Source organism: Triturus cristatus, chromosome 8 (assembly GCF_964204655.1).
Source record: "Triturus cristatus chromosome 8, aTriCri1.1, whole genome shotgun sequence".
Classification (NCBI taxonomy): Eukaryota; Metazoa; Chordata; class Amphibia; order Caudata; family Salamandridae; genus Triturus; species Triturus cristatus.
In genome coordinates this window covers 1,114,747,389-1,114,771,951 of record NC_140591.1, presented here as the reverse complement: position 1 = coordinate 1,114,771,951, position 24,563 = coordinate 1,114,747,389, and the positions used below count along the sequence as shown (strand labels likewise).

Below are 24,563 nucleotides of genomic sequence, written 5' to 3'. Positions count from 1 at the left end.
GGGCGAGCCCGCCTTCAACAACCAGTCGTCGAGGTAGGGGAAGACTGACACCCCTGACCTGCGCAGATGAGCTGCGACCACCGCCATCACTTTCATGAACACCCGAGGGGCACTGGTAAGGCCGAAGGGGAGCACGGCAAACTGTGAATGCTCCTGGCTTACCGTGTACCGCAGGTAACGCCGGTGGGCCGGCAGGACGGGAATGTGAAAATACACGTCCTGCACGTCCAACACTACCATCCAGTCTCCAGGGTCGAGGGCAGCCAAAACCTGAGCCAGAGTCAACATCTTGAACTTCTCCTTCCGGAGGAAGAGATTGACGTTCCTGAGGTCCAAGATGGGGCGCAGGCCCCCTTTGTCCTTCTTGGGGACCAGAAAGTAGTGGGAATAACAACCACGTCCTACTTCTGGCCCAGGAACGCGCTCAATGGCCCACTTGGCCAGGAGGGCCGTGACTTCCTGTTGGAGAAGTACAAAGTGATCCCCCGACATGCGGTGGAACTGAGGTGGCATGGTTGGGTGGTAGACTCGAGAGGAAGGGAGTAACCCCTCCAGACGATTTGCCGCACCCACCTGTCTGAAGTGACAGAATGCCAGTGGGGGAGGTGATGTTGGATCCTGCTGCCCACTGGTGTGGGGTGCACCCCAAAGCTCGGACTAGGAAGGCTTTGAGGCGGATGCTGCAGGAGCGGAGGTGGACTGACCCACACGCTCGCCCCCTGTGCCGCCACGGCAGCCTCCACGCCCACGGCCGTGCTGAGTTTGGTTCTGCACAGGATTCTGGCTGAACGAGCGTGCAGGCGCGCCCCTTCCGTGGCCACGAAAAGAACGAAAGTTAGACGTGGCCGGGCGCGTGGTGGAGAGACCCAAGGACTTGGCCATAGCCCGAGAGTCCTTGAAACGCTCCAGTGCACTGTCTGCCTTATCGCCAAACAGGCGAGTACCATCAAAAGGCATGTCCATGAGAGAACTCTGGACGTCCCCCGAAAACTTAGTAGACTGCAGTCAGGCATTGCGACGCAGGGCCACTGTTGTGGAGATCGCTCTCCCTAAAGAATCCGCGGTGTCCAGCCCACACCGAATGGCGAACTTCGCGGCATTCTTCCCCTCCGCAACAGCTTGACAAAGTATAGCCCGAACCTCTTCCGGGCACTGAAGCATTGTCTGCGCCAGTGTGTCCCACACAGCGTGAGAGTAGCGGCCTAAGAGGCATGCAGTGTTGACTGACCGCAGCCCCAAGCTGGCAGAGGAAAATAACTTCTTGCCAAACTGCTCCAGCTTTTTCTATTCCTTATCCGGCGGGGTGGTAGGGAACACACTTTGGGAAGTGGAGGCCTGAATCACCAGGCTCTCCGGAGTCGGATGAGTTGTAAAAAAGGCCGGGGTCACCTGGTGCTGGGCGATGACGCCCGGCCACGTTCTTATCCACAGGAACCCCTGTGGCTGTCCTAGACCAGGTGCCCATCAAAACATCCGTCAAGGCCTCATTGAACGGAAGCAGAGGTTCCACAGAACTTGCCGCCGGCCGAAGCACTTCAGTAAGGAGGTTCGCCTGTGGAGTGACAGTAGGCAGATCAAGGTCAAGGGCCTCAGCTGCTCTACGGAGCACCACAGTATATATGGCGCCCTCCTCTATGACAGCGCGAGGAGACATAAATCCAGGCTCAGAGGAGAGGTCAAGGCCACCTGCATCCTCCGAGTCCTCCGCCCACTCATGTTCAGACTCGCACTGCCGTGCAAGAGGGTCCTCTGACCCCTCCCAGTCATGCCCCTTCTCCACGACCCGAGGCACAGGTGGCAGGGGAGGCACAGGGGAAACCAAATGCTCCAACTGCGCCGATCCGGCTCCATGTCCCAATTAGGGTCCCAAGCCGGAGCAAAATTCCCCAGAAACTCGGGCAAGGGCAGAGGTGGGACGAACGGAACCCATGGCGGCGCAGGGGGCGCGCTCCAGACAGTAGAGACAGACGCCATGGGGGTCGGCCACCGATATTGTATGGCGGCAGGCCCCGCAGGATTTAAACCCAGGCATCCCTACGCGGTACCAGGAGTCAAGACTCAAAAGAAGTAGAGACAAAAGTCTCAAAAAGTCTCAAAAAGTCAGTTAAAAAGTGACTAGGGTACGTGCTCTAACCGGATCTGGGCTTGCTGGCGCAGAAAAAGAAAGAACTGACGTCAGCGCGCATGGGTGGCACCCAAGTAGTCTCTGTGACATCATCTTGGCACTTACGACTCCAGCGACGGACGTGGAGCCACACGACGCCACCTACCAACGCGCAGGGGTACCGCTGACGAAAAAACTTTCCGGATCCAGTCTGATGCCTGTGGATATTCTAAGGTAAGGAATCTATCCCAAACGCATCACTTTCAGATCCTATTGTTCTACCTTCCCCTGCTCGAGCTTGGCGCAGCAGCAGGAGAGCTGTATCGTATCTGTGGTTGCAGGTTAAAGATAGATTTGGATATGGGTTATGATTCCAACATGTTTGATACCAAAGATAACCGGGTTCGGTGTAGCCACTATACAGTTAGATATCTCGGAATGACTGATGTCCATGATATGTATAAAAATGGCTGACCACACTTACAAAGCCTGGAGAATCGCCTCTGGGGTTTGTAGAGGTGTCCTGCTCATGTAGGGGCACCCTCACACTTATAACCAAGCACACTGCCCTGAGGACTGAAAAGCCTGCCATAGGGGTGACTTATAGGTTTTAAGTGTAGTGACCTAAGATATAACTAAACATATTTGTTTTGAAAGGTGCAAGCACCAACTCACACAGGCTGCAATGGCAGGCCTGTAGTCACAGTTTAAGTGGACTACCATTGGTGGCACAATACACGCTGGTATGGGAGACCCCTTGTGTACCTATGCCCTGGGGACATTAGTACCATATACTAGGAACTTGCAAGGGTACACCAGTAGCCAATTGTGGAGGTACCAAAGTAGTTACCATGTTAAATTAGGGAAGAAAACACAGTTGCTGGGGTCCTGATTAGCAGGATCCCAGAAGACTAGGCCAAGAACACACTGACACCATCCAAAAAGTGGGGGGAACCATGCTAGAAGGATCCTACCTTCCTACACTCTTCATAACTAAATCATGGTTGGGAGATGACATGGCACCGGTGTTGCATGAAGCCGTTCGTCTAAGCTATCAAACTGTCACAAAATCATATAGGCAAAAGAGGTGACGGCTAGCTGCTGTATTCAAGTACACATTAAATAATCACTAAAGCGGACAATGTCTACATACTGGGTTGTGAGGCGCTCTTCACCAGACAACCCTACACCTTCTTCCTCCTGTAACGTCCTACTCCTTTACAGGTGTCTACCTAGCAATACAACATTCCCAGACAAACTTCTAGACACAGTTTCAAACCTGATAACACTACACTCCAACCTATGCATTCTTGGTGACCAAAACATTTGGTTTGACAAACCCAATATGCCCCATCCGAAAACAATCATCACTGGCCTAGAAGCACTGAACCTATATCAGATCGTCCACAAACCCACACAGATTGCTGGACACATCCTAGATGTAATTTTTTCAAATCCAGAACTAGTTATCTTTCAAATGAGGACTCCAGTCGCATGGTCAGACCACCATTTGCTTACTTTCCAACATAAAACACACAAAGCAAAACACCTAAAACCACCTTACATGCATCCACCTATCGACCATGGAACAAACTTAATTTTAAAAACTTAGAAACACAGCTAACATCCAATACAGATCTAGGCACAATAGAAATCTGTTCAAAAACGGTATGAGCAGCTACAGGAAGCTTTTACTATCCTAATACAACTATAGGACAGCAAAACAGGACAAAAGAAAAAAGGCACCTTGGCGCTAAAAGAGATAAAACAGCAAATTAAAAAGATGCCCGCACCTGGCTCAAAACAGACCGCAATCAAGACAAACTTCACCTAAAGAAACTTAACAGATTATACAAGTCCAGAATCAAAAAAACTAAAAAAAAAACCTATTCAGACACAATTCAAAATACTAAATGTACAATAAAAAAAAAAGATTTCTATAAAATTCTCACTGAAATTCGTAATTCAAATTACCTAGAAGGAACTCATCCCATTACTCAAGAATTCACAGAAACTGGCCAATCATTACACAACCAAAGAAAACACTTTAGACAAACACCAGCACCGACCCTTTTCCAAAAGACCCCTCGAAGAGTAGGCTAACCCAGCCTCTGCATTCATTCCAACAAATATCACACAATGAATTATTGGATCTGGTCAAAGCAAGCAAACCAGCCGGCAGCCCTTCTGACCTATGTCCACCACAAACCTTCAAGAAAATTAATCTAACTACCTCTGCTCACACACCAGCAAGAATCATCAACAATTCCTTAACTACAGGAATATTCCAGAAAACCTAAAAAAGGCATACAAATGCCCATTACTACAGAAAACAAACCTGGACCCACTTAACTCTGGCAACTACAGACCAATTACAAATGGACCTTCCCTGGGTAAACTGATAGAAAGAGCAGCATTCGCCCAGATGTGAATTCATTGAAGATAATTTCATACTTCCAAATACGACTCACTGCAGGCAGAGGGACAGAATCTGCCCTTATTGCCATCTGGGATGACCTTAGGAACACAGTTGACCGGAACGGGGTTGCTGCACTACTTCTCTTGGACCACTCAGCTGCATTTAATACAGTTGACCATGACACTCTCATAAAAGACTACGACACAAAGGGGACGGCTCTTGACCGGATCAAATCCTGCCTTCAAAACAGAACAAATGTAATCCATTCTTGCTCTTTCTCATCCAGACTGTACTTCACAAATGCAAGGGTCCCTCAAGACTCTTATCTCACTCATGCTTTTGAACATCTACATGAATTCAATACCAGCATTGATAAATGAATTTCACCTCACATGCTATAACTATGCAGATAGCACACAAATACTACTTAAACTGGAAAGCCCCAAAGACACTGGAAACTCACACATTTTCAGAGCTGTGGATAATTCAATGACATGGTACCATCTCAAATTGAATGCTACCAAAACTTAAATATTCACATGTGGCGACTGGAAAAATTATGTCCCACTCTCTGTCTGGCCTGATGACCTGGGAACACTGCCCAAAGTATCTAAGGAAGTAAGAAACCACGGAATTACCTTGGACTCCAAGCAGTCAATGAATGTCCAAGAGGACAAGCTAGCAAGATCAAGCTTCATTACTATAAAAACTCTGCAACATATCTTCCCCCACCTGGGATTGCCACACAAGGTCCAGGCTAAAATCTCTCTTGCACTGTGTAAACTCGACTATGCCAATAGCTCTACCACAGATCATCTTTAACAACTATGAAAAGATAAAAACTGATTCAGAACTCTGCTGTCAGTCTATTCCTACATGTAAAGCCACAAACCCACATCTCCCCAGCCTTAAAGGCCTTAAATTGGTTAACAGTTGCCAGAAGAAGATCCACAAAGGGATGCATGGAACAGGGCCTCTATCAGGAATAAACAGATTGGCACCTCGCCTCAAAATCCCACAACACAAGAAAAAAACATAGGCAACACATCCTTTTCTGTTCAAGCAGCCAAACTATGGAACTCTCTAACCCCATACATAAGATCCACGGATAACTATCTTATATTCAGAAGACTACTCAAGAGTAGGCTATTTCCCACATAACCACCATACTTAAACATAAATGTACAGCAAATTCCGGCATATATAAACCATTTATTTGGATTATAGGTATGTCTCTAGATAGGTCTATAACTTTGTATAAATGTGAATAATAATAATTATTATTATTATTATTATGTTTCTTATATAGCGCCTGAATCGACCCCCGAAGGGGTATCTCCGCGCTTGCCTTGGGAACCCGTCCTGGCTTTTCCCTGTGAGATAGCCCCTACAGGGCATCCCCAAGGTGAAAGCCAGGCATCCCGCCGCGGGGGGCTGTTGTGGAGATTAAGCAAGCTTAATGCCCAGAGTTGCAGAGTGTGAACCCATGATTAGGTCAGGCACCAAAGCGAGAATTATCGAGTCCATGGACATATGTTTATAATTATATAGATATTCATTAGGTCTGCTTAACAAATGTACATATTTATGGTTATATTATTCTATGTTTAACATGTATGTAGGTCACTGCTTAAATAAGTAAATTTTTATCCTAACTATCTACAATTGCTTCACTATTGAATTACTAAAAGGAAAATAAAATAGCTTACAGTACAGCAACAACTACAAGTCTGAGCTTATTAAATCTAGATATATTACCTTCCTTATACATATATACCTTCCATGTACTTATCTAGCTTTAAATGTATTACTTTACTCCTAATTCAGCATCTTCAATGCACTACCCTATATCTCAACCAATACCTCTCTCAATATATACTCTACCTCCACTCTGACTCATCCCAAATGTACGAGTTACTTACCTTCGGTAACGATGTATCTTGTAGAGACGTTGTCTAGCCGCAGATTCCTTAACTTAGAATATCCCCAGGCGTCAGACTGGATCCGGAAAACTTTTTGGAGCAGCACCTCTGCGCACCGGGCGACGGTGCCACACGACCCCACCCTGACGTCTTCCACAGACGTGACGTCAGCGAGGTCATACAAGTCCCTCCCGGCACGCTGACGTCAGTTTTCTTCGAGCCACCAACAAAACTGTGAAAGTATGGGAACAGTGAGTGAATGATGGAAAATTCATAAAAGAAAGAAGGCAGATGGTGCAAAACACCATCAGAAAAGACAGTAGCAGACACGGTCTACATATACCAGAAGAAGTAAGGGCAGAGCAAGCTGTGAGATGAAACTCCAAAAAGCAAAGCATGGACCGTCTCCAAAGGCTGAGTAACAAGAATAGAAATCGCAACAGGCCAGATAGATTGTCATTACCACGTAGAACCGTGCCGACCAACAAGGACGGAACACAGGAAGAACAACAGTCTACTGTGAGAAAGTAGAATGTATGAAAAGAATGGTATTCCCCTATAGCAAGGGAAGGCCGAAACATAGCCCATCAAACTCCAAAGAAGGCGACTATAGAGGAGACAAGGATCCTGACTCAATGGAGACGGTGGGAGGGAGGGAGCAACAGGAGAAGAAGAAGAAGAATCTCCTGAGGAAGGTGAAAGAAAAGGCACCGTTTACAAGAAAGAAGCCACCTGGAGGGAGGCATCTGCCAATAGCAATTCCGAAAGAGGTCACAACTATGTGAGCACCCTCAAAGAAGGCCAATGGCAACTGAAAGGGGGCAAAGTGGGGAAACCCATCTGGCAAAGTCCTCGCAGAACGGGGAGGATGGGTGGGCGTTAAGGAATCTGCGGCTAGATAACGTCTCTACCAGATGCATCGTTACCGAAGGTAAGTAACTCGTACATCTGATAGAGACATCTAGCCGCAGATTCCTTAACTTAGAATATATACCACAGCCATACCCCCAGGGGGAGGTGGGTCTGAGATGGAACAACAGAAAGGGCCCGAAGCACTGTGTCGGCAACTGAGTGACGGAGCATGGGGAAGGTTGTGGCGGAACAGCCAGAGAACAACCCAAGGTGCTCAAAAGAGCAAAAGACAAGACTTTCCAAACTGCCAGAATTGCGCGACACCATACCCGTAAGAGTATGAGATGTAGAAACAGCACTAGCCCTATTCCAGAACAGAAGAGAGGGAGCCCAGAACAACAAAGGGAGAAGGACTGCTCCCCACTCAATGGTGCATTCAAGGGACACCATGGAATGCTAGCGGATTTCACGAAAAAACATAACCAGAGCCTACCAGGCCAGCCCACGCAAGGGAGGCCAGAAAGGCCACAGCCATGAAGCGAAGGGCAGAGGCAGGATCTGAGCAACCTGTAGAAGAGCAGGCAGGAACAAAGACACGCCAAGTGCACACCTAGTCACCAAAAAGTGTGACAGGGGCGGATAGTAGCACTCTGTAGCTGCACAGAGCAGACATCCCCTGCAAAAGCGAAAATGTGCATGGAACCGCCCAACCAAGGAGGTTGAAGGTCGAGGTGAGAACTCACCCACACATATAAAGAAGCAGGGTGCAGCACCTGGGACAACCTGCAGCGGAGGAGCTGTCCCGCAGGCACAGGAGACATAGTAGAAAAGATACATTTGAAGGGAGTGGCCGCAGAGGCACCAAGAGTGCCACTAGGAGCCGTGAATAGGAACACGCATAACTGTTGAGAAGAACCTCAAATATATAGACCACTTTCTCAGACTGTGAGGGGAAATCTACCCCATACAGAAGAGTGCGACTATATAGTATAGGCCAAGAAGAAGCATTGTAAGCGGGTGGACCATCCCAGGGAGTGTAACGCAAGGAACCCTGGGTGCCAAAGATGCAGGGAAAGACACCAAAGTGCAGTTGGAGGTGCTAGAAAAGACACCGCCGCGCAGAACTAGGGCAATCTCGAGTACAATCAGTGACGTGCTCCATGAAACACGGAGACGTAGGACCTGACTTCGCAGCAGCAAAAAGAGGTGGAGAGCAAAAAAAGGGGGGGGGGGGCTATCTACGACCACGCAACTACGGGTGCCACAGGAGGAACCCATCTAGTGCACCTGTGGCAGGAGGTAGCCGCATTTTGAAGCGTGTTGAAATACGTGTCAAGGAGATAGCGCTAAAGGCACAACACTTAACACCGTGCAACGGTAAGACAAGGGCGTTAGTGGACGCAGACAGCCCAAAGGGGCCTCCATGCACGCATGACGCAAGGCAGAGCTATACAATAGCACACAGGCACTCCACTTGGAGTATGTCATATCCCCAAGAACCATGGGGGAACACCTCTTAGGGTAAACAATCAGAGGACAGAACACAAACTCTGTGGAACACCGCCACAGTAGGCTTACCGCCAGCATAAAATGCGTAGTGCAACTAGTGGACGCCAATGCAACCAGTGGACGTCAAATAAATGGTCAACCAACCCAGATCATGGGAAAAGGAAACCGTTAAGATACAGGCCTATGGGGGGAGGACGAAATCCCTCAAGGAGGCGCCGAACAGCCGAATCGGCATGGGCATCAAACAACAGGACCTCATCAAAGGGTAGGTCAACAAGGCATTCCCGGATATTCTCCGGAAAGACGCCATCTCGCAACCAAGCATAGCGCCATAGAGCCACCGAACCAGCCATAGCCTGGCCTAAGGAATCCGCAGTATCCAAGGCTGAGCGGATTGTAAATTCCTCCAAATCACGGCCATCACGGAGAAGAGGAAGGAGATCAACACGAGCACCCTCAGAAGCGGCCGATGAAGAGACTCGGCAGAGTCCCAAAGGGCAGAAGTAGCCCGAGCCAAGACACACAGTGTGTTTAGTGATCGAAGAGCTGTGCTAGTGGAGGCAAAAATATTACGGCCCCACAACTCCAGCCATCTGGACTCCCGGGAGGGAGGTAGCAACAGCTGAGGGAGGGAAGGGAAAGCAGTTTGCAGGATACACCCCTGAACATCTGGGTGTACAAATAAGCAAACTGGATCATGTGGAGCAGGAGGGTGGCGGTGCAAGATAGAACGAGCCACCGGATCACCAGAAGCTGGTCGAGCCCAGGTGCCCAAAAGGGCATCATAAAGGGAAGCTTCGAAAGGTAGAAGCGGCTCTACAGTCCCTGAACCGTGGAGGACATCCAGCAGAGGGTCAACTGGCAGGGGAACCGAAGGAGGGTGCATGCTCAGAACACGAGCGGCCAAGGAGACAACCCTAAGGAACGCCGCACCGGCCTCAGTAGCCCTCAGAGGAAGGGTCAACGACTCATCTGTGGGTGAGGGCTGTAAACTAAGCCTCCTACCCCAAGGAGGTTGGCCAATAAACTGAGGATGCGACCAATGCCCAAAAGACTGAAGCCCCATTGACGAATGAGGGTCCTGAGGAGACTGGGAGTTAGTCGGGGCCGCAAATTCCAAGGGTGGAAGAGGCAGTGATAGACCTGGCGTTGAGGCAACGCCGAACTTCCCCTGGAAACCTCCGGAGAGGAGTCAATAATCCTTCGGTGGGGCGGTGTCTGGGCGACATCGTCCGGCGCCAACTCGGCCCCATCCGGCGCCGACTCTGCCCCGTCCGGCGCCGACTCGACCTCAACCACAACGAGTTCCGCTTCCGAAGAAGAAGGGGACTGCGCCAGAGCAGGGGAGGCAAGCTTACGACGCCAGACAATCGCCGACTCAACCGCAACCCCAACCCCAACAGCCTCTGATTCCAAAGGAAGGAATGGAGCGCGAAGCAAGCTCCGGAGCCGGGGAGGCAAGGCCTCTGCGCCGAACCAGCGCCTCTCCGGCCTTCGGAGCCGGAGAGGCAAGGTCTTGGCGCCTAACCGGAGCCTCTCCGGCCTCCAGCGCTGGAGCCGGGGAGGCAAGGCCTCTGCGCCGAACCAGCGCCGCTCCGGCCTCCGAAAATGCAGCAGCCTGTCCGGAAGGCCGAGGTGGGCTCGGAGCCAAGCTGCGAGCACCAGCAACCACCTGCGACGCCACAGGGAGCCCCACTGGGCTATGCAGCGTGGCAGGGGTGCTATGGGTCAAACAGGGGGACCCCACCGGGCCCCGACCTGATGACGCCATATCTCCATCATCCCTAGAGGCAAGGGGCCCAGTTGGCGCCGGAGGCGAACCCACTGGAACACCGGTCGGAGACCCAGCACGTAGCGGAGGCTCCGAGGACGCCCCAGGGAGAGGAGGGGACCCAAGGGAGGCATGCAGGGCCGCTGCGTAGACCTCCATTTGGGCCCGAATCACCCCACTCCAGGATAAGGAAGGGGCGACTCCCGGGGGTGCACGTCCGGTGGATTCCGGGATCCAGTGCCCTCGACAACAGAAGGAAGTGAGGTCGACGACCTCGGCGACATGCTCCGTGACTTACCCGAGCGAGGCGAACGACGCACCTGGGAACCAGAGGCAGGCCGATGCCACACATGGAACCCACTGCCAGAGGGGCCTGCTGCAGATGAGGAGGCCGGAGGCCAAGACGACTCAGACCGGGACAGACAAGCTGAAAGCAGCTTCATCCTGCGCTCACGCCGGGACTTCGGCTTGAGGTGTGGGCAGGCGTCGCAGTCCGACGAGTCGTGGTGTTTGCCTAGACACCACATACAGATAAGGTGTGGGTCCGTCACGGACATTTGCCGCGAACAGGAGGTACAAGTTTTAAAGCCCGAAGGCATCGCACACTGTTCCAGATGCGAAGCGTCAGAAAAGGGCCTGAAAACAGGCCAGAGGAACGGCTTACTCCGGATCCGCGTTGTACGCGGAAAAGAAGGAAACTGACGACAGCGCGCCGGGAGGGACTTTTCTGACCTCGCTGAAGTCACGTCCGTGGGCGGGGTCGTGTGGCGCCGTCCCCCGGCGTGCAGAGGTGCTGCTGCAAAAAGTTTCCCAGATCCAGTGTGATGCCGGGGGATATTCTAAGTTAAGGAATCTGCGGCTAGATGTCTCCATCAGATCCCATTTTACTACGAGCTCCAAAAATAACCCTTTGACTTTTCCCTCCTCTACTCCTCCGTGCATCATCTCAAACCTTTTACACTACTCAGATCTCCCAAATAAGCCTTTCTAAACCCTTCCCTCATGTATCCCTCCTAGACACATCCATTACCTCATCTTTCTCCCTAAGCCACTTCTAGAGATTCTTCCCGTCTCCATCTCATTTACTTATCCCAATCCTCCTCCTACTGCCATGATCTCCAAATAAACATTCTAGACCCTTCCCTCTTCTATCCTTCCACCATCCTTTTCAATCCAACTAACAGACTCACATCTCCACTGCTCAAATTAATTTCATATTTCTCTATACTACTTCACCACTAATAATTTCTGGTTTCCAGAGTAGCGTGCTACTAGGCGAAAAGCGCTTCCAAGCCTCGTCATTGGTAGTAACTGCTAGATAAATGCAATTACACTATATAGAAAGTACAGGCGCCTCATATTGGCTTACAGGGCTTAAATGAATAAATAATCCTAAATACTCTCTTTTGTGGTATCTTGTGGGCGAGCAGTTTAGGCTTACCAGTGGGTAGTGTTAAGCATTTGTTGCAAAATTAGTCAATAAATGAGAAACACTGAAAATAACATCTTTTTATATAATTTTATGCACTAAGATTGTCAGAATCAGGTAAGCACTTTAGAAGTTATCAAATTTTACAGTAAAAACTGTAGAAAATGACAGTAGTCAGATTTGAGACATGATCCTCAAACAGTAACGTTATCTAATGGGAGAAACATACACTGCATAGGTATGCTTACAGAAGGCTTATAGGACTGTTCTTCTGGACTTAAGGTAAGTAGGGGCCAAGGTTCCAGGAAGCACCAAGAGTTCAGGTTTACCTGCCCTGGGGCGTCCAGGTGCAGAGGTGCTTTACACAGCGGTAGCCTCGAATACTCCCCATCAAAGTCAATGGGAAACAAGCATTTACAATGCAATGGTCTCGGCATTGGTAAAGTTAGAGCTATTGGCATTGCTCATGACATTTTTGTTTATGTTTTTGTTTTTAAAACATGTAAAGAAACGGCATTGCCATGAGCAATGCCAATAGCTCTAACTTTACCAATGCCGAGACCATTGCCTTGTAAATGCTTGTTAACTCAGTGCAGCTGGAGCGGATCACTTCGTCCCGTTTAGCTTTGCATTCTGGCACCTGTAGTTTGGATCTCACCCCTTCGTAAGGAGACAATACCAGCAGCAAAATGCATGGTACTTGATAGGAACTCAATGTCCGACGAGTGGCTCCCTGGGTGTAGGGCATTTCAATAATTAAGCTGTCACGATGGTGCGCTGACCTCTGGGCCTCCTGTAAACCACTGGAATAGGAAAAGTGTAGATACAACTATCAACTGTGTTTCTAATGCGCTCTGCTGCCACAGCACCCACCTGCGCCCCTCACTCCCCACCCGAGGGGTTGTGGAAAGCCTCATGGAGAAGGGCAGTCTGGAAGACAACTCACCGTGGAGAGGGGGCTCTGCTCGGAGGTCCTGCCTCAGTGACGGACGGTCCCAGCACTCCTCGGTCGCGCGGCCTCCGCGACAGGATGAGGTCTCTTAGAGGACGTTCCGGGCCCGCCAGACCTTCTCACGCGGGCTGAGCTATCACCCTCTCAAGGTGAAATTCATGTCGGAAGACCCTCGTAAGTGCAGCGTCTGGTCACAGTGCTCCCACCCTACGGCCTCTTCAGTATTTACACACTGCACCCTCTCCTACCTCCATAGGAAGGTGGGGTTACCTGAAAGTCATTGTGTTCAATCTCCGAAGGGGTCTTCCCTCTCAGTCCCCCCGCGGTGCCTTGATAAGTGTCCGACCCCCGTGGGTTAATCTCCCCCTGCCCTAAGGCCATTCCATGGCATTGTCCACTTTCAGGTGATCACAACGTAAGCGGCTCTCACTCTACAAAGACTGACTCCAAGGGAGCCCAAACTGAAGTCGGGGGTGGGTGGCTCGCGACCCTCCTTCCTCAAGTTGAAAATAACCCTCAAAGTGGGGGCGACACCTCTTCCGCGCGGTGTGATGGCAGGTATTCGAGACAGTTTATTTCGGATTTCTCCGACTTTTTAGCTGGGACATCTATATTGCATTTATAAAAGTGTTTGCATCTCTCTTTCATCGTCCCACTCTGCCGATATTTATACATGTGAAGGGTCCAGGCCTTGCAAGCTTATCCCGCCCGAGATATCTCTTTCCACACACCTCAAAGCACTGAGGTGTGATACAAGAGAGAAGAAGAGTGTGATGGAAAACCAGACGAAAGCAGAGATAAAAAAATATGTCGTGGACCCGGCCGGCAGCCCGTGTCTGAGGATAGCGCTGTTTCCAGCGCTGAAGCGCTTTTCAAGCAGTCGTGGATGTGCTGTTCCTAAGTAGGAGAAGTTCAGATGTCAACAACAGTAGCGCCTGGAGGCCAAAGGCTGACCGTGTGCTTATGAATCCATAGCAACCTAGCATCAAATCATCTCACAGCGCCTTTCTTAAGCGCTGTATGAAACTGTTTTTCCGGCGTCACTTCTCGCTGCTCTTGTACTTACACAATACTTGAAGAGCAGATGAAGTGTTTGCGTGTTGTTTATTTATTGGAAAACGGGTGGTGGGGATTTTTAATGCGTGTTTGTAGGAAGTGAGCAGTTTAGCGCCCAACAGCCCACAGATATTGTTTTTAGGCGATATTGGATACATTGATATGCTGGTTATTTTCTGATAGCGGCTCAGTCGATGTCCGGGGCTCAGGGGCCGTCGTTTGGTGTGTTTATTTTAACCCCCCCCCCCCCACACACACACACACTCTGCTCCTCCCGGCTCTGCCTGTAAAGTCGCTCTGAGAGAGCAGGGGTGGGGGAGGGGGGAGGAGGGGGCTGCAGGGCTGTGTCATCCATCATCCTCTTGTCAGAGGGAATCTGTCCCGAAGACAGGCTGAATGCAATCTCCCTCTAGAGCCTGCGCCAAAGAAACCGACGAAAATGAAAACCTCCCTTCAAACGATTCAACCCCCCCCACCCCCCGCTGTCCACGGATTCTAAGGGGGATGGGGCACCCCAACCATAACCTATTGCAGCACCCCCACCAGCTCTGCTCGGCCCTCGACACTCACACGTGTTGTAACCTGCAGACTGCACAAGGCACGGATCTCTGTCCCCGCTGCTCACAGTTATCTAATCGGAGCCCCCTCCAATCATTACATGTCTTCACAAAAAGGCAGAGGAGGAAAATGCAATCTAAGGATTCGAAGGATGTCAAGACGTAATTAAAAAAACGGTCTCGTGTCCGGAGACCTTTACATTCACATACGGGGAGGGGAGCCTGGCTTATTTATAAACCGGGGAGAGGGGGGGGGGGGGGGGGGGGGGGCAGAGTGTGCATGTACTGAGCGCCCAAGTGGCACATATGCAGCAGTGCCCTCTCATCTACATGGCACAGTGTGTGTCAATGCACGGAGAGAGGCATTGGATGCAGCCAGACACCAGCCCGCTGAATGCGCGGCCAGCATCGTCTGTTTATTTTCAGCCACTTTCAGTTTCACTTAAACTTTCAGTATCCGTGAGTAGAACGAAAGTCGCAGGCTCCATACCCACAAGATGACTTCGCTTGATAAAGCAACGATCTAGGTGTAACTGAGGTCACGAATTGCATTCCCGAACGCATTGTTCAGTGGGATAACGTGACGTCCAAGGTGCCCTTTTCTATGCTTAGCTTGCGGTGCACGGCCTGCAGCCCCAGGGAGTAGCATAATTGTGTGGGTTCAAACACGTGTTGTCGATAACTCTGTGTAACCTGAATGCCACAGCTTCGAATCCTACTAAAACTGTTTAGCAGACAGTGGCGGCCGATGACCTTAGAAAGTGGTGTGGCACAGCACAGCTGCTACATGGAATTCATAATACAAAGGTGACCGGGCGACTATTTAAAGAGCATTTACAGTCCGTTAAAAGAAGGGAGTACTGCAATAAATAAACGTACTCTTACCTTTACTGCAGGACACCCGACTCATCGCTCTGCCTGGCTGTTAAAAGATGAAAGCTGGTTCCAGAGCAAATAAACTTGAACCTTCCCAGCCAATCTCAGCACAGTACAAAAAGCGCTCCATATGCTCCACAACGGAATGCTATGCTTACGAGAATAGTCTACAATTAAAGAAACATACATCTGAACACGTGCAACGAGCAGAACAACAAGTAAAGAGGGCACCGGAAGACACCACCGCCTTTCTCCGAGGCAGGCAGAGCAGAAATGCCTCGGAGAAAGGGAGCCTCATTTTCGGATTTGGGGGCATGTTTTGCTGTTGTCTCCTCCCTGAGACTTCTCGCAAAAAACACGCCCCCCGATCCGAAAAAGACGGGGCTTCAACGGAGTGACTGGACCTCTTCTCCAGTGGCTGGCCAGCATTTAAGAGGCCAGCCAATGGAGAACAGGATAGAAGAGGGGCGGGTGCAAGCCCCTCTTCTCGATGACATTAAATCTCCGGACTTCCGGTCTGCCGACCGGATGGTCCCGAGACCTAAAGACCTTGTAAGAAAAAGGCTGCAAGGGGTGACTGGGGGACTAGTCCGGCCGAAGCCGGGGGGCCAGGGGCTCAGCTCTTGAGGGTCTCATGACCACAGAGACCCCATTGGTTTATGTGAGCCCGAGCTTGGGAGCGGGTCAGTAAGTTAGAGTCTCTTACGGTTCTTTGTGTACCTGCAGAAGAGGAAAAAGAAACACAGCAGGGCTACTCTCAGTGTGGAGCTGGCCTTTCTCGGAGTCCCTCGACGTGAAGGTAAGTTTTGGCAGCGATGGTGTTCGGACTACACACAAACAAGCCTTAGTGCTTGCAACTGGCTTAGGTACCTCAGGTGTTGGTGCAGGGCGGATCCTGGGGGGTCCTGGTGTCTTTAAACTTGGTAGGAAGGCAGTTCTGACCTCTTGGACATGAAGACTTCCAGCTGAGGTGCTGCTCCCACGATGGACCTCGGGGAAGACAGAACAGTGTACCAGGCAGCGGCAGTCGGTGCCTGCTTGTGCAGGGGAGTGGCTTCTCCACTCAAAGGGAGATGCTGCTGGGCCTAAGAAGTGAAGGACAGACCTCCAAGTGTTTATGGAGGGTGTTCTGCTTCTGGGTGAGTTGGTGACTGTCAGAAGAGCAGCAGTCAGGCAGGGTCTTGCAACAAGGTTGATGCTGGTCCACAGTTCTCACATTTTCGACTCTTCTTTGTCCTTCTTTCAGGCAGACAAATGTGAGTTCCTGGTGTTAGATGGCCACCTAAATACTAAATTTATGAACGTTACGGGGAGTGAAGGTTAGTAGCCAATGGGCTACTTACCCCTGGGGTCACTACATCCCCTATAGGACCACGTCCGGTGGGGAGGGGGCATAACTACGCCCAAAGTTCCTTATTCCACCAAAAACAAGATGGTGGACCCCTTCTTTCGTGGAGCACATCAGGTAGCCCACCCTAGGGGTGTGACTAGCCTGGTGGTGCAACATACCTACTGCATAGCTAATTTCTTGCCTGTCCTGGTGCCAAATGGGCCTCAGGGCAGGGGGTGGAATCTTCCAGGCCTAGGGAAAGCTGGGGTTGCATATCAAAGGCAGCAGCAGGGGCTTAGAAGCCCCTTGTCTTGATATGCTAAATCACTAGCCATCCTACAGGAAGAGGTGTGAACACCTTCTTCCAGAGCAGGCATAGTTTCTGGCCTCCGAGAGCATGGGCTCTCATCTGCAGGGGGTCAGAACCCGTCTGTGGTGGCAGGCTGGACGATACCAGTCAGCCAGTACACTAGATACTGGTAGGCTTTTCAGGGGGCACCTCTAAGGTGTCCTTGGGTACATGCCATAATAAACAAGTACTGGCAACAGTACAGATATATTAAGATAAGTTGTCTGATACCAAACACCATAGTTTTCAGTAAAGCCATCATGTAGCTGGAGAACTCGTAATGACCAGTGCATATACTTAGGATAGCTTCCCTGTTCACTTGTACCATCTAGTAATTGAACTAGACAGCACAGGGGCATATCTGCTCATGCAGATATGTCTTCACATGTAATATAATGCACCCTGCCATAGGGCTATAAGGCTGGCTGTTGGGGTGACTTACATATATTATATGCAGGGACTTTGGCATGGCACACAGTGAGGTTGCCATGTTGTGTTTTCACATATGGTTTACACCATGTAACGCAGCCTGCCATGGCAGCCTGCATTCAACTTGTACGGGGGTCCCGCAGGGTGGCATAATCTATCCAGCAGGCCTAAGGGACCCTCTATAGTACCCATGCCCTAGGTGCCCTGGGTACCATTCAATAGGGATTTACAGAGGTGCTAAACTGTGTGTCAATTGTATCACAATTAGACCATTTTACTTTTTTGTCTTTAGGAAAAGCGCACTGACACTGGGGCTTGGTTAGCCGGTACCCAGTGCACATCAGTCGAAAAACATCAGTAACAGGGGCAAAAATTGGGGGTGACCATGACAAAAAGGGGCTCTTTCCTATACCATAACAAAGGTGGCACATCACAGCATCAGTAGAGAGATATTATACAGAGTAAATCTTATAATAATCACTTCAAACCACTGGCAAGAGTGAGTATTAGAACACCATAGTAGTTCAGATGATAGCACAGACTTGAAACATTGATGCCACTGTGCCTGTGGAACAATTTCAAATACCGTGTAAGACTTGGGGTTCATGTCAGTTGATACCTCTTCCACACTAGAATGGGAAAACAACCTCTTGTGTTAAGAGGCTAAATAGTCCACCAACATGTCCATTTCTCATAATGCATTATAGACAGGAGGCTGTCTCCTCATCCATCTTAGTGAATTTGTGCAGTCAGCCAGTAACAAGACCAACCCAATAAACGGTTTCCATCCAGCCTCTAACCACATATTTATTGATATCTCAACTATGTGGACAAATAGTATTTCATTAAGAATCTGTAAATGCACAATCCAAATCAGTTTCCCAGTTCAAATTAACACTGATTAGATAAGTTAATGAGCAGTCCAGACATTCTATATAAATACGTAACTAACCTTACCCTATTCTGCTTGTGAGCAATGTGCCAGCATTCCTACTTTAAGGCGAGTATAACCTGGCAATGTGTTAGTACAATTCATAGCACCATTCTCAGGGAAATTTTAGTTTTCGAAATCAAACTCAAAAAGGTCTTCCATTGTTGACAAACCTTTAGCAGCCCAGGCCCATATACCCATCACTGTCAAAACAGAGCTTAACTACAGCACAGCACATAACATCGCAAGGCAAGGTCCACCTATTTCCGTCCCAAACTCCTGCCCTAATTTGAAGTGTGAAATCAGATTGTAGATTCTAGTAACAGGAATTTCATAGTTTATTACAGGTGTAGTTTTACAGCTGGAAAAAGTTTCTGAATTCACATGCTGTGCATTATTCCGTCATCTAATTCGCTGGGTCTGGAATTCTCCCAATTTTTGTAGTCCTTCTAATTTTGTTGTTTGTGGTTGGTAGGCTACGACAAACCCCCATTTGGGGTCCTTGTGACATCGTACTGCTTCTTCTGGAAGCTCCCACCTTTGGTCGCCATCACCAGATTTTTTTTTTTTTCTGGTATCTTGTTCCTTCCTACCACCTTCTTGGCCGAGGTCGGTGGGTTGCTTGTATATCCCGAAAATTCTTCAAGCCTCAAAACTACACATAGAGGTAAGAAACTATATGTTTTGGAGCGTGAATCTTTTCTGGATTCACATGCGGTGCTTAGATTTTGTAGAGGTTTGCTAAACTTGTGGCAGTTGGGTTGAAGATCAACATTGATTGGTAAATAGATGTTGTAAGACTTTTGTCCCACTTGTGCTTCCTTGTTCATTTGAATGTCTATACAACATTGTTATGAGGATGTGTGTACAGATGACCACATTGCTGCCATACTCATGTCCTCTAAGGGTATATTTGCTAGAAACACAGTGGTAACTCCCTCCTTCCGTGTGGAATGTGCTCTAGGTGTTGCACTAAGTCTTTCTCCTGCATTTGTCTGGCACATCTGAAAAGTTTGTGCTATCCATCTTGCAATTGTGTTTTTAGTTACTGGTCTTCCCAGAAAACTGTTTGCAAATGAGACGAATAGTTGATTTGTCTTTCTGTTTGGCTTTGTCTTTTCGATATAATACATTATGGCGTGTCTTGCATCCAATGTGTGTAACGTTCTTTCTGCGCGTGTTTTTGGTTTAGAAAAAAAAAACTTGGTATTTATATAGTTTGATTCATGTGAACCTGTGCGATTACCTTTGGCAAGAATTGTGGGTCTGTCCGAATAACAATCCTGTCCTTGTGAACCTGAAAGTATGTTTCTTGAAGCGCTAGTGCCTGCAATTCACTCACCCTGCGCAGAGATGTAATGGCAACAAGAAAGGCTGCTTCTAGAGTGAGCATTTGCAACAAGGGCTAGTGCAATGGTTCGAAGCGCACTGCGTGAGTACCACATTTATATTCCATGTGGGTGTTGGTATTTTCCTTGGTGGTGCAATTCTCCTGGCCCCTTCTAAGAATCTTAATTACTGGGGCTATGAAGAAACTTCTTCCTATGTGGCCACATGTGTAGACCACTATCGCTGCCAAGTGTACCTTTAACGAGGCATATGACAACTTGAAGTCTATGTGGTGTGCTAGATATCGTAACGCTGTTGCGTCTTTTTGTGTTCTTTCTTAATAATCAATTTTTAAAACAACATATGGAGTATCTTTTCCATTTTGCTATACAGCACTTTCTTGAGTTGGCTTTCTTGTTTCTCTTAGAACACCCATTGTGTTTTCTGGCAGCTTTAAATGTCCAAATTCTAGGTCTTCAGGAGCCAGGCTCAAAGATACTGGTTCTGGGCGAAATACCATTCCTTTTTCCATTGCCAGTAGGTCTTGTTGTATTGGTAATCTTTGCAAGTTTTCCAGTGCCATTTCAATAAGTTCTGAGAACCATGTTTGCCTTGCTCATGGTGTGGCAATTAGTATGAGTGTCATTTTGCTGATCATTCTGTGTATTAGTGGTATCAGGGGAAAAGCAAACGCAAATGTCCCTGGCCTGTTTATCAACAGTACATATCCCAGGAAATGGTGGTATGGCTGTCTCGAGGCACAGCTTTGGCATTTGTTGTTCCTTGATGTTGCAAACAGATCTATCGTTGGGGTTGCCCAACCTCCCAAAGATCTTGTTGAGTACTTTCTGATTCAGTTCCCATTCATGTGACCATGATGCCTGTCTGCTCAGCCTGTCTGAATCTATATAGTCCCTTCCTGGGAGATAAACTGCTGTTAGTTCCATCTTCCTCTGTATGGCCCATTTCCACAGTTTTTGGGTTAATCTGGATAATGCAAGGGATTGTGTTTCTCATTGCTCGTTGAGGTAAAACACTTTTGTTGTGTTGTCTGTTTGGATCATTATTGATTTTTCTAACAACTCTTTCTGAAAGGCTTAGAACACAGTTTTTAGTTCCAGGATATTGATGTGTTGTACTCAATCTTGTTCTTCCCAGACTCCTTCCACCTTGAGTGAGCCCATGTGAGATCCCCAGCCCATATGTGGGTTATCTTTTGTAATGGTCACTGTTTGAGTTGGTTGTGCAAAGTTCCTCCCTTGTCATATACGAGATCTGTTCCACAATGCCATCTCCTCTTGTACTTTCTGTATGACAACCACTAACAACGCCCTGTTGCTTGTGACCATTGGTTTTGGAGACATTCCTGGATTGACTTCATGTGCAGTCTTGCATATGGTGTCAGAGGTATACATGATGCCACCTTCCTTAAGAGTTTCCCCACTGTCCTCACTGTTAGAGCTTGCCTCTTCTGGTATTGGGTATCCACTAGAAGCAATGACTGTATTCTATTGTTGCTGGGAATTCGCTAACTTTTAGGCTTTGATCTAAGACCTTCTTTTGTAGAAGGGTGGCCATTTCTGCTTCGAGACACCTTTTCTTCTTAATTTCTGCCACCAGTTCTTCGGCACCGAGGTTCGCTGTTGTCTTTTTCTTCGACGTTGAAGAGTCCTCTTAAGATGCATCAGTTGTCGAGCTTCAGTGTTCCTCTCGCAACCTCTTTTTTTTATGTCGAAACGTCTTTCCCCTCATCTGTCTGACAACTGTTTATTTTCCTGGAGATCATCCTCCTGCGGTGTACTTTTGAGGGACCCGAGGGGCTCCTTGTCTCGGGTGAGCCTGAGAGTGAGTCAATGCTGAGGCTCCCTTTGATGTAGATGAGCCAGATTTTTTAGACTCTGGCATTTTCTCCAGGGTTGTTGATTCTCTTACCTCGTGTCTTACGTCTTCTCAGCTGCCTGGGCTTCTACGTCGACGATCTGCAAGTCAGCATCCAAAATATCCTCCTCTGCACCTTCGGCGACGTTTTCCTCTTCGTCGCTTGAGAGACCCAGGTCTCTTAGGGATGGAGTTGTCTGCTGTCTCTGCATGTTATGATGGGCTTGCCTCTGCTTCTTCCTCACCTTCAGCATCTTCGACGTGAACACGTAGCGGGCGTTGCAGTTGTTGCTTCGATGGGCTACGGGCAGACAGAGGTTGCAGACCAGGTGTTTGTCTATCTGCGAGAATTTATGGTGGCAATTTGGGCAGAACAGAAACAGTTTTCTACATTAGAAGTCTCCAGCAGGGGCAGTCTCGAAAAAACATTGAGGAAATTCTTCTCCTCTCTAAAATTCTCCTGCGGCACTTCTTCGTTGGTGTTCTTCTCTGAATTCGGTGAACTTAAGGCGAACTTCTCGCAACCTTCTGTCACATCTTCCTCGTGTTGGAGAGCCTTCAGCCAAGCATCCATGAAAAATGAAAAAATCTAAAAATGCTGACCATAGGTCCAAAGGAAGCAGCATGACACCACAAGGGACACTAAATGGGGGGTCCGTCGATGCCCCCCAACAACAAAAAACAAAAATAGAAGGACTACAAAAATTGGGAAAATTCTGGACCTAACCACTAGATGGCGGAATAATGCACAGCATGAGAATCTAGAAAAGATACACGTTGCAAAACTAGCAAAGCTGGGAGGTGCCTGTAGATTTGTGTTCTAAAAATATTTATCAGGCGAGAGTGGTGATGTTTTGAAAACGTGGTCATATTAAAAGCAGATAGGTGCTCTTTGTAGAAGGAAAACAGCCACACTTTCTAGAAAATTTGGTACCTGGGCTCTTATAGGAACCGGTTAATTAAAGGAGTAAAAATGCTTGCAAAATTTAAGCGAATCAGGTGTGGGGTCTGTTGAGGAGCCGGTCAGGGTGGAGAAATTCCATTAGGCAGGAAATTCTGAAAAAGAGGCAAAGGCTGCAAGTTCTACTCCTAGCCAGTCAGCTCAGAAAGGAGTAGCAGTAGATGCGAACAAGCATTTGAGGGAACAAACGTTATAGCTTTCAGCGGTCTTTTCCCTAGTCTACTATTTATCCTTCATGAACTCCAACAATTTAGTTGTTGGAAAAAAACCACAAAGGAAAATGTAATGATAGCGGTATGAAACAAAATAAAATTAACACTCTAGTGTAAAACCAAGGTAATCAACCACATTACGCAGGCAGATGTTTTGCTAATTATGCATTTGTTTTGGGGAAACACTAATTCATATTTAGTTAATTATGTTTGCGTCTTACTTTGCCATCCACTGAATTTTCAAGTCTCTCAGTGCTTCTACAAATTCTTCCTTAACATCCTTTTCTTTGTCTGGATCCTTCTCCTTCTCTTTGCCTCCATTTTTCGGTTTGGTAGGTGAGGGCACAAGATGATAGTGAACAGATACTACATCCTAAATTAAACAAAAAGGATTGTTTAAATAAGTCTTCTGTAGTACAAACGTCAGCAATGTTTTACAATACAGAATCTCACAACTTGAAGTTAGTTCTGATATTATTCCCTGTGCAGCTACTTCTCTATAATAGCTACAGCGCTGTCTGCAGCTGTTTTGTTTGAAAACAGTTTTCATACTGTCACAATGCCAGTGCGAGTCACTTTTATCCCATTATGTTGCAAAGAACCAACATCAAGTGCATCAATCATGATACCACTGTGCAAAATCTCTTTAGTCCCGTTCCTATGCCAGCGATGCCAGGATTTGGTAATACTGCAGAGAAATGTAATGGATTCACAGGCCATTGTGTATTCATTTTGGCTATGTTGATGTTTTACTTATGGCAATTAGTAAAATGCCTTTGGAATTTAATTACTGTGACAAATGCAACATGACAATATTAAAGACTGCTGTGGTTTTGGCAGTCCTTCACAACAGATGCATCTGTGAATTATATCTCAGCACAACCTTGTAGGGTAGGTGGCCTAAAGAAATGGGAAACTGAAGACTAACACGTTTAATAAAATAAACAGAGGGATCCATGTAAGCGAGGCAAAGGGGTACCCTATCATTTTGTGGGATAGGATCAATTTTGAGAAAAGAAGAAACCAAGATCACAGAATGTATCCCCATCAAAGCACAGACACTTGGAAAAAAAAAACCTTCTTCCAAAGTCAGGTAGGCTTTTGAGTCTGTTTTGTAAAAAAATGTTTAAACGGATGCCGGCTGCTGCTCCAAGTGCCGCTTCTGGTGCGGGAAGACAGGGCATGTGATCCTGATCTTTTCTATGACTTTTCTATGCCTTTGAGGCTCTTCTAATCACATTCTTGATAAAGCTGCAAATGGCTTCTTCTGTCCGCACCTTGTCCACAGCACTAATGGGGGGTTTGGAAACATCAGGGATCCCCAGAAGTCCCTAAGGTTACACATGATTCAATTCGCAATTTCCCGGAGCAATCAATATCTAAGGCATTTGTGACACTTACACCTGTACTTTTGCACTGCTTTTATAGATATTCTGATGCTGTGTGCTCCAAGTCACCACAGAATTTACATCTGTGGCTTTGGATATGTAACCGGAAAGAAGAGCTGCACCAGAAATAGTGGAAGGTAAGAAAGAGGTCAACATCTATACCAAAATCACAGAATTCCTTTATAAGACATCAAATTATGAGAGCAGTTTTTTGCTAGGGGGATCAAATAACGTAATTCGCCAAAAACTGAAAAAGTCAGTTCCGAAGCCTGCTTTATCTTCATCCATGCTAAGGAAAACCAGATCTCG

At 48.0% G+C, this 24,563-nt stretch overlaps 1 protein-coding gene across 2 annotated transcripts in view; it reads right to left on the bottom strand.

Moving 5' to 3' along the window:
* The window catches only part of TPP2 (tripeptidyl peptidase 2), a 398,345-nt gene that overhangs the window by 88,973 nt on the left and 284,809 nt on the right, over positions 1-24,563 (bottom strand). For both annotated transcript variants that reach the window (XM_085622690.1, XM_085622691.1), the window contains one exon: positions 23,088-23,239. In XM_085622690.1, the coding sequence (XP_085478816.1) occupies positions 23,088-23,239 (152 nt within the window). The remainder of the gene's footprint in view (positions 1-23,087; positions 23,240-24,563) is intronic.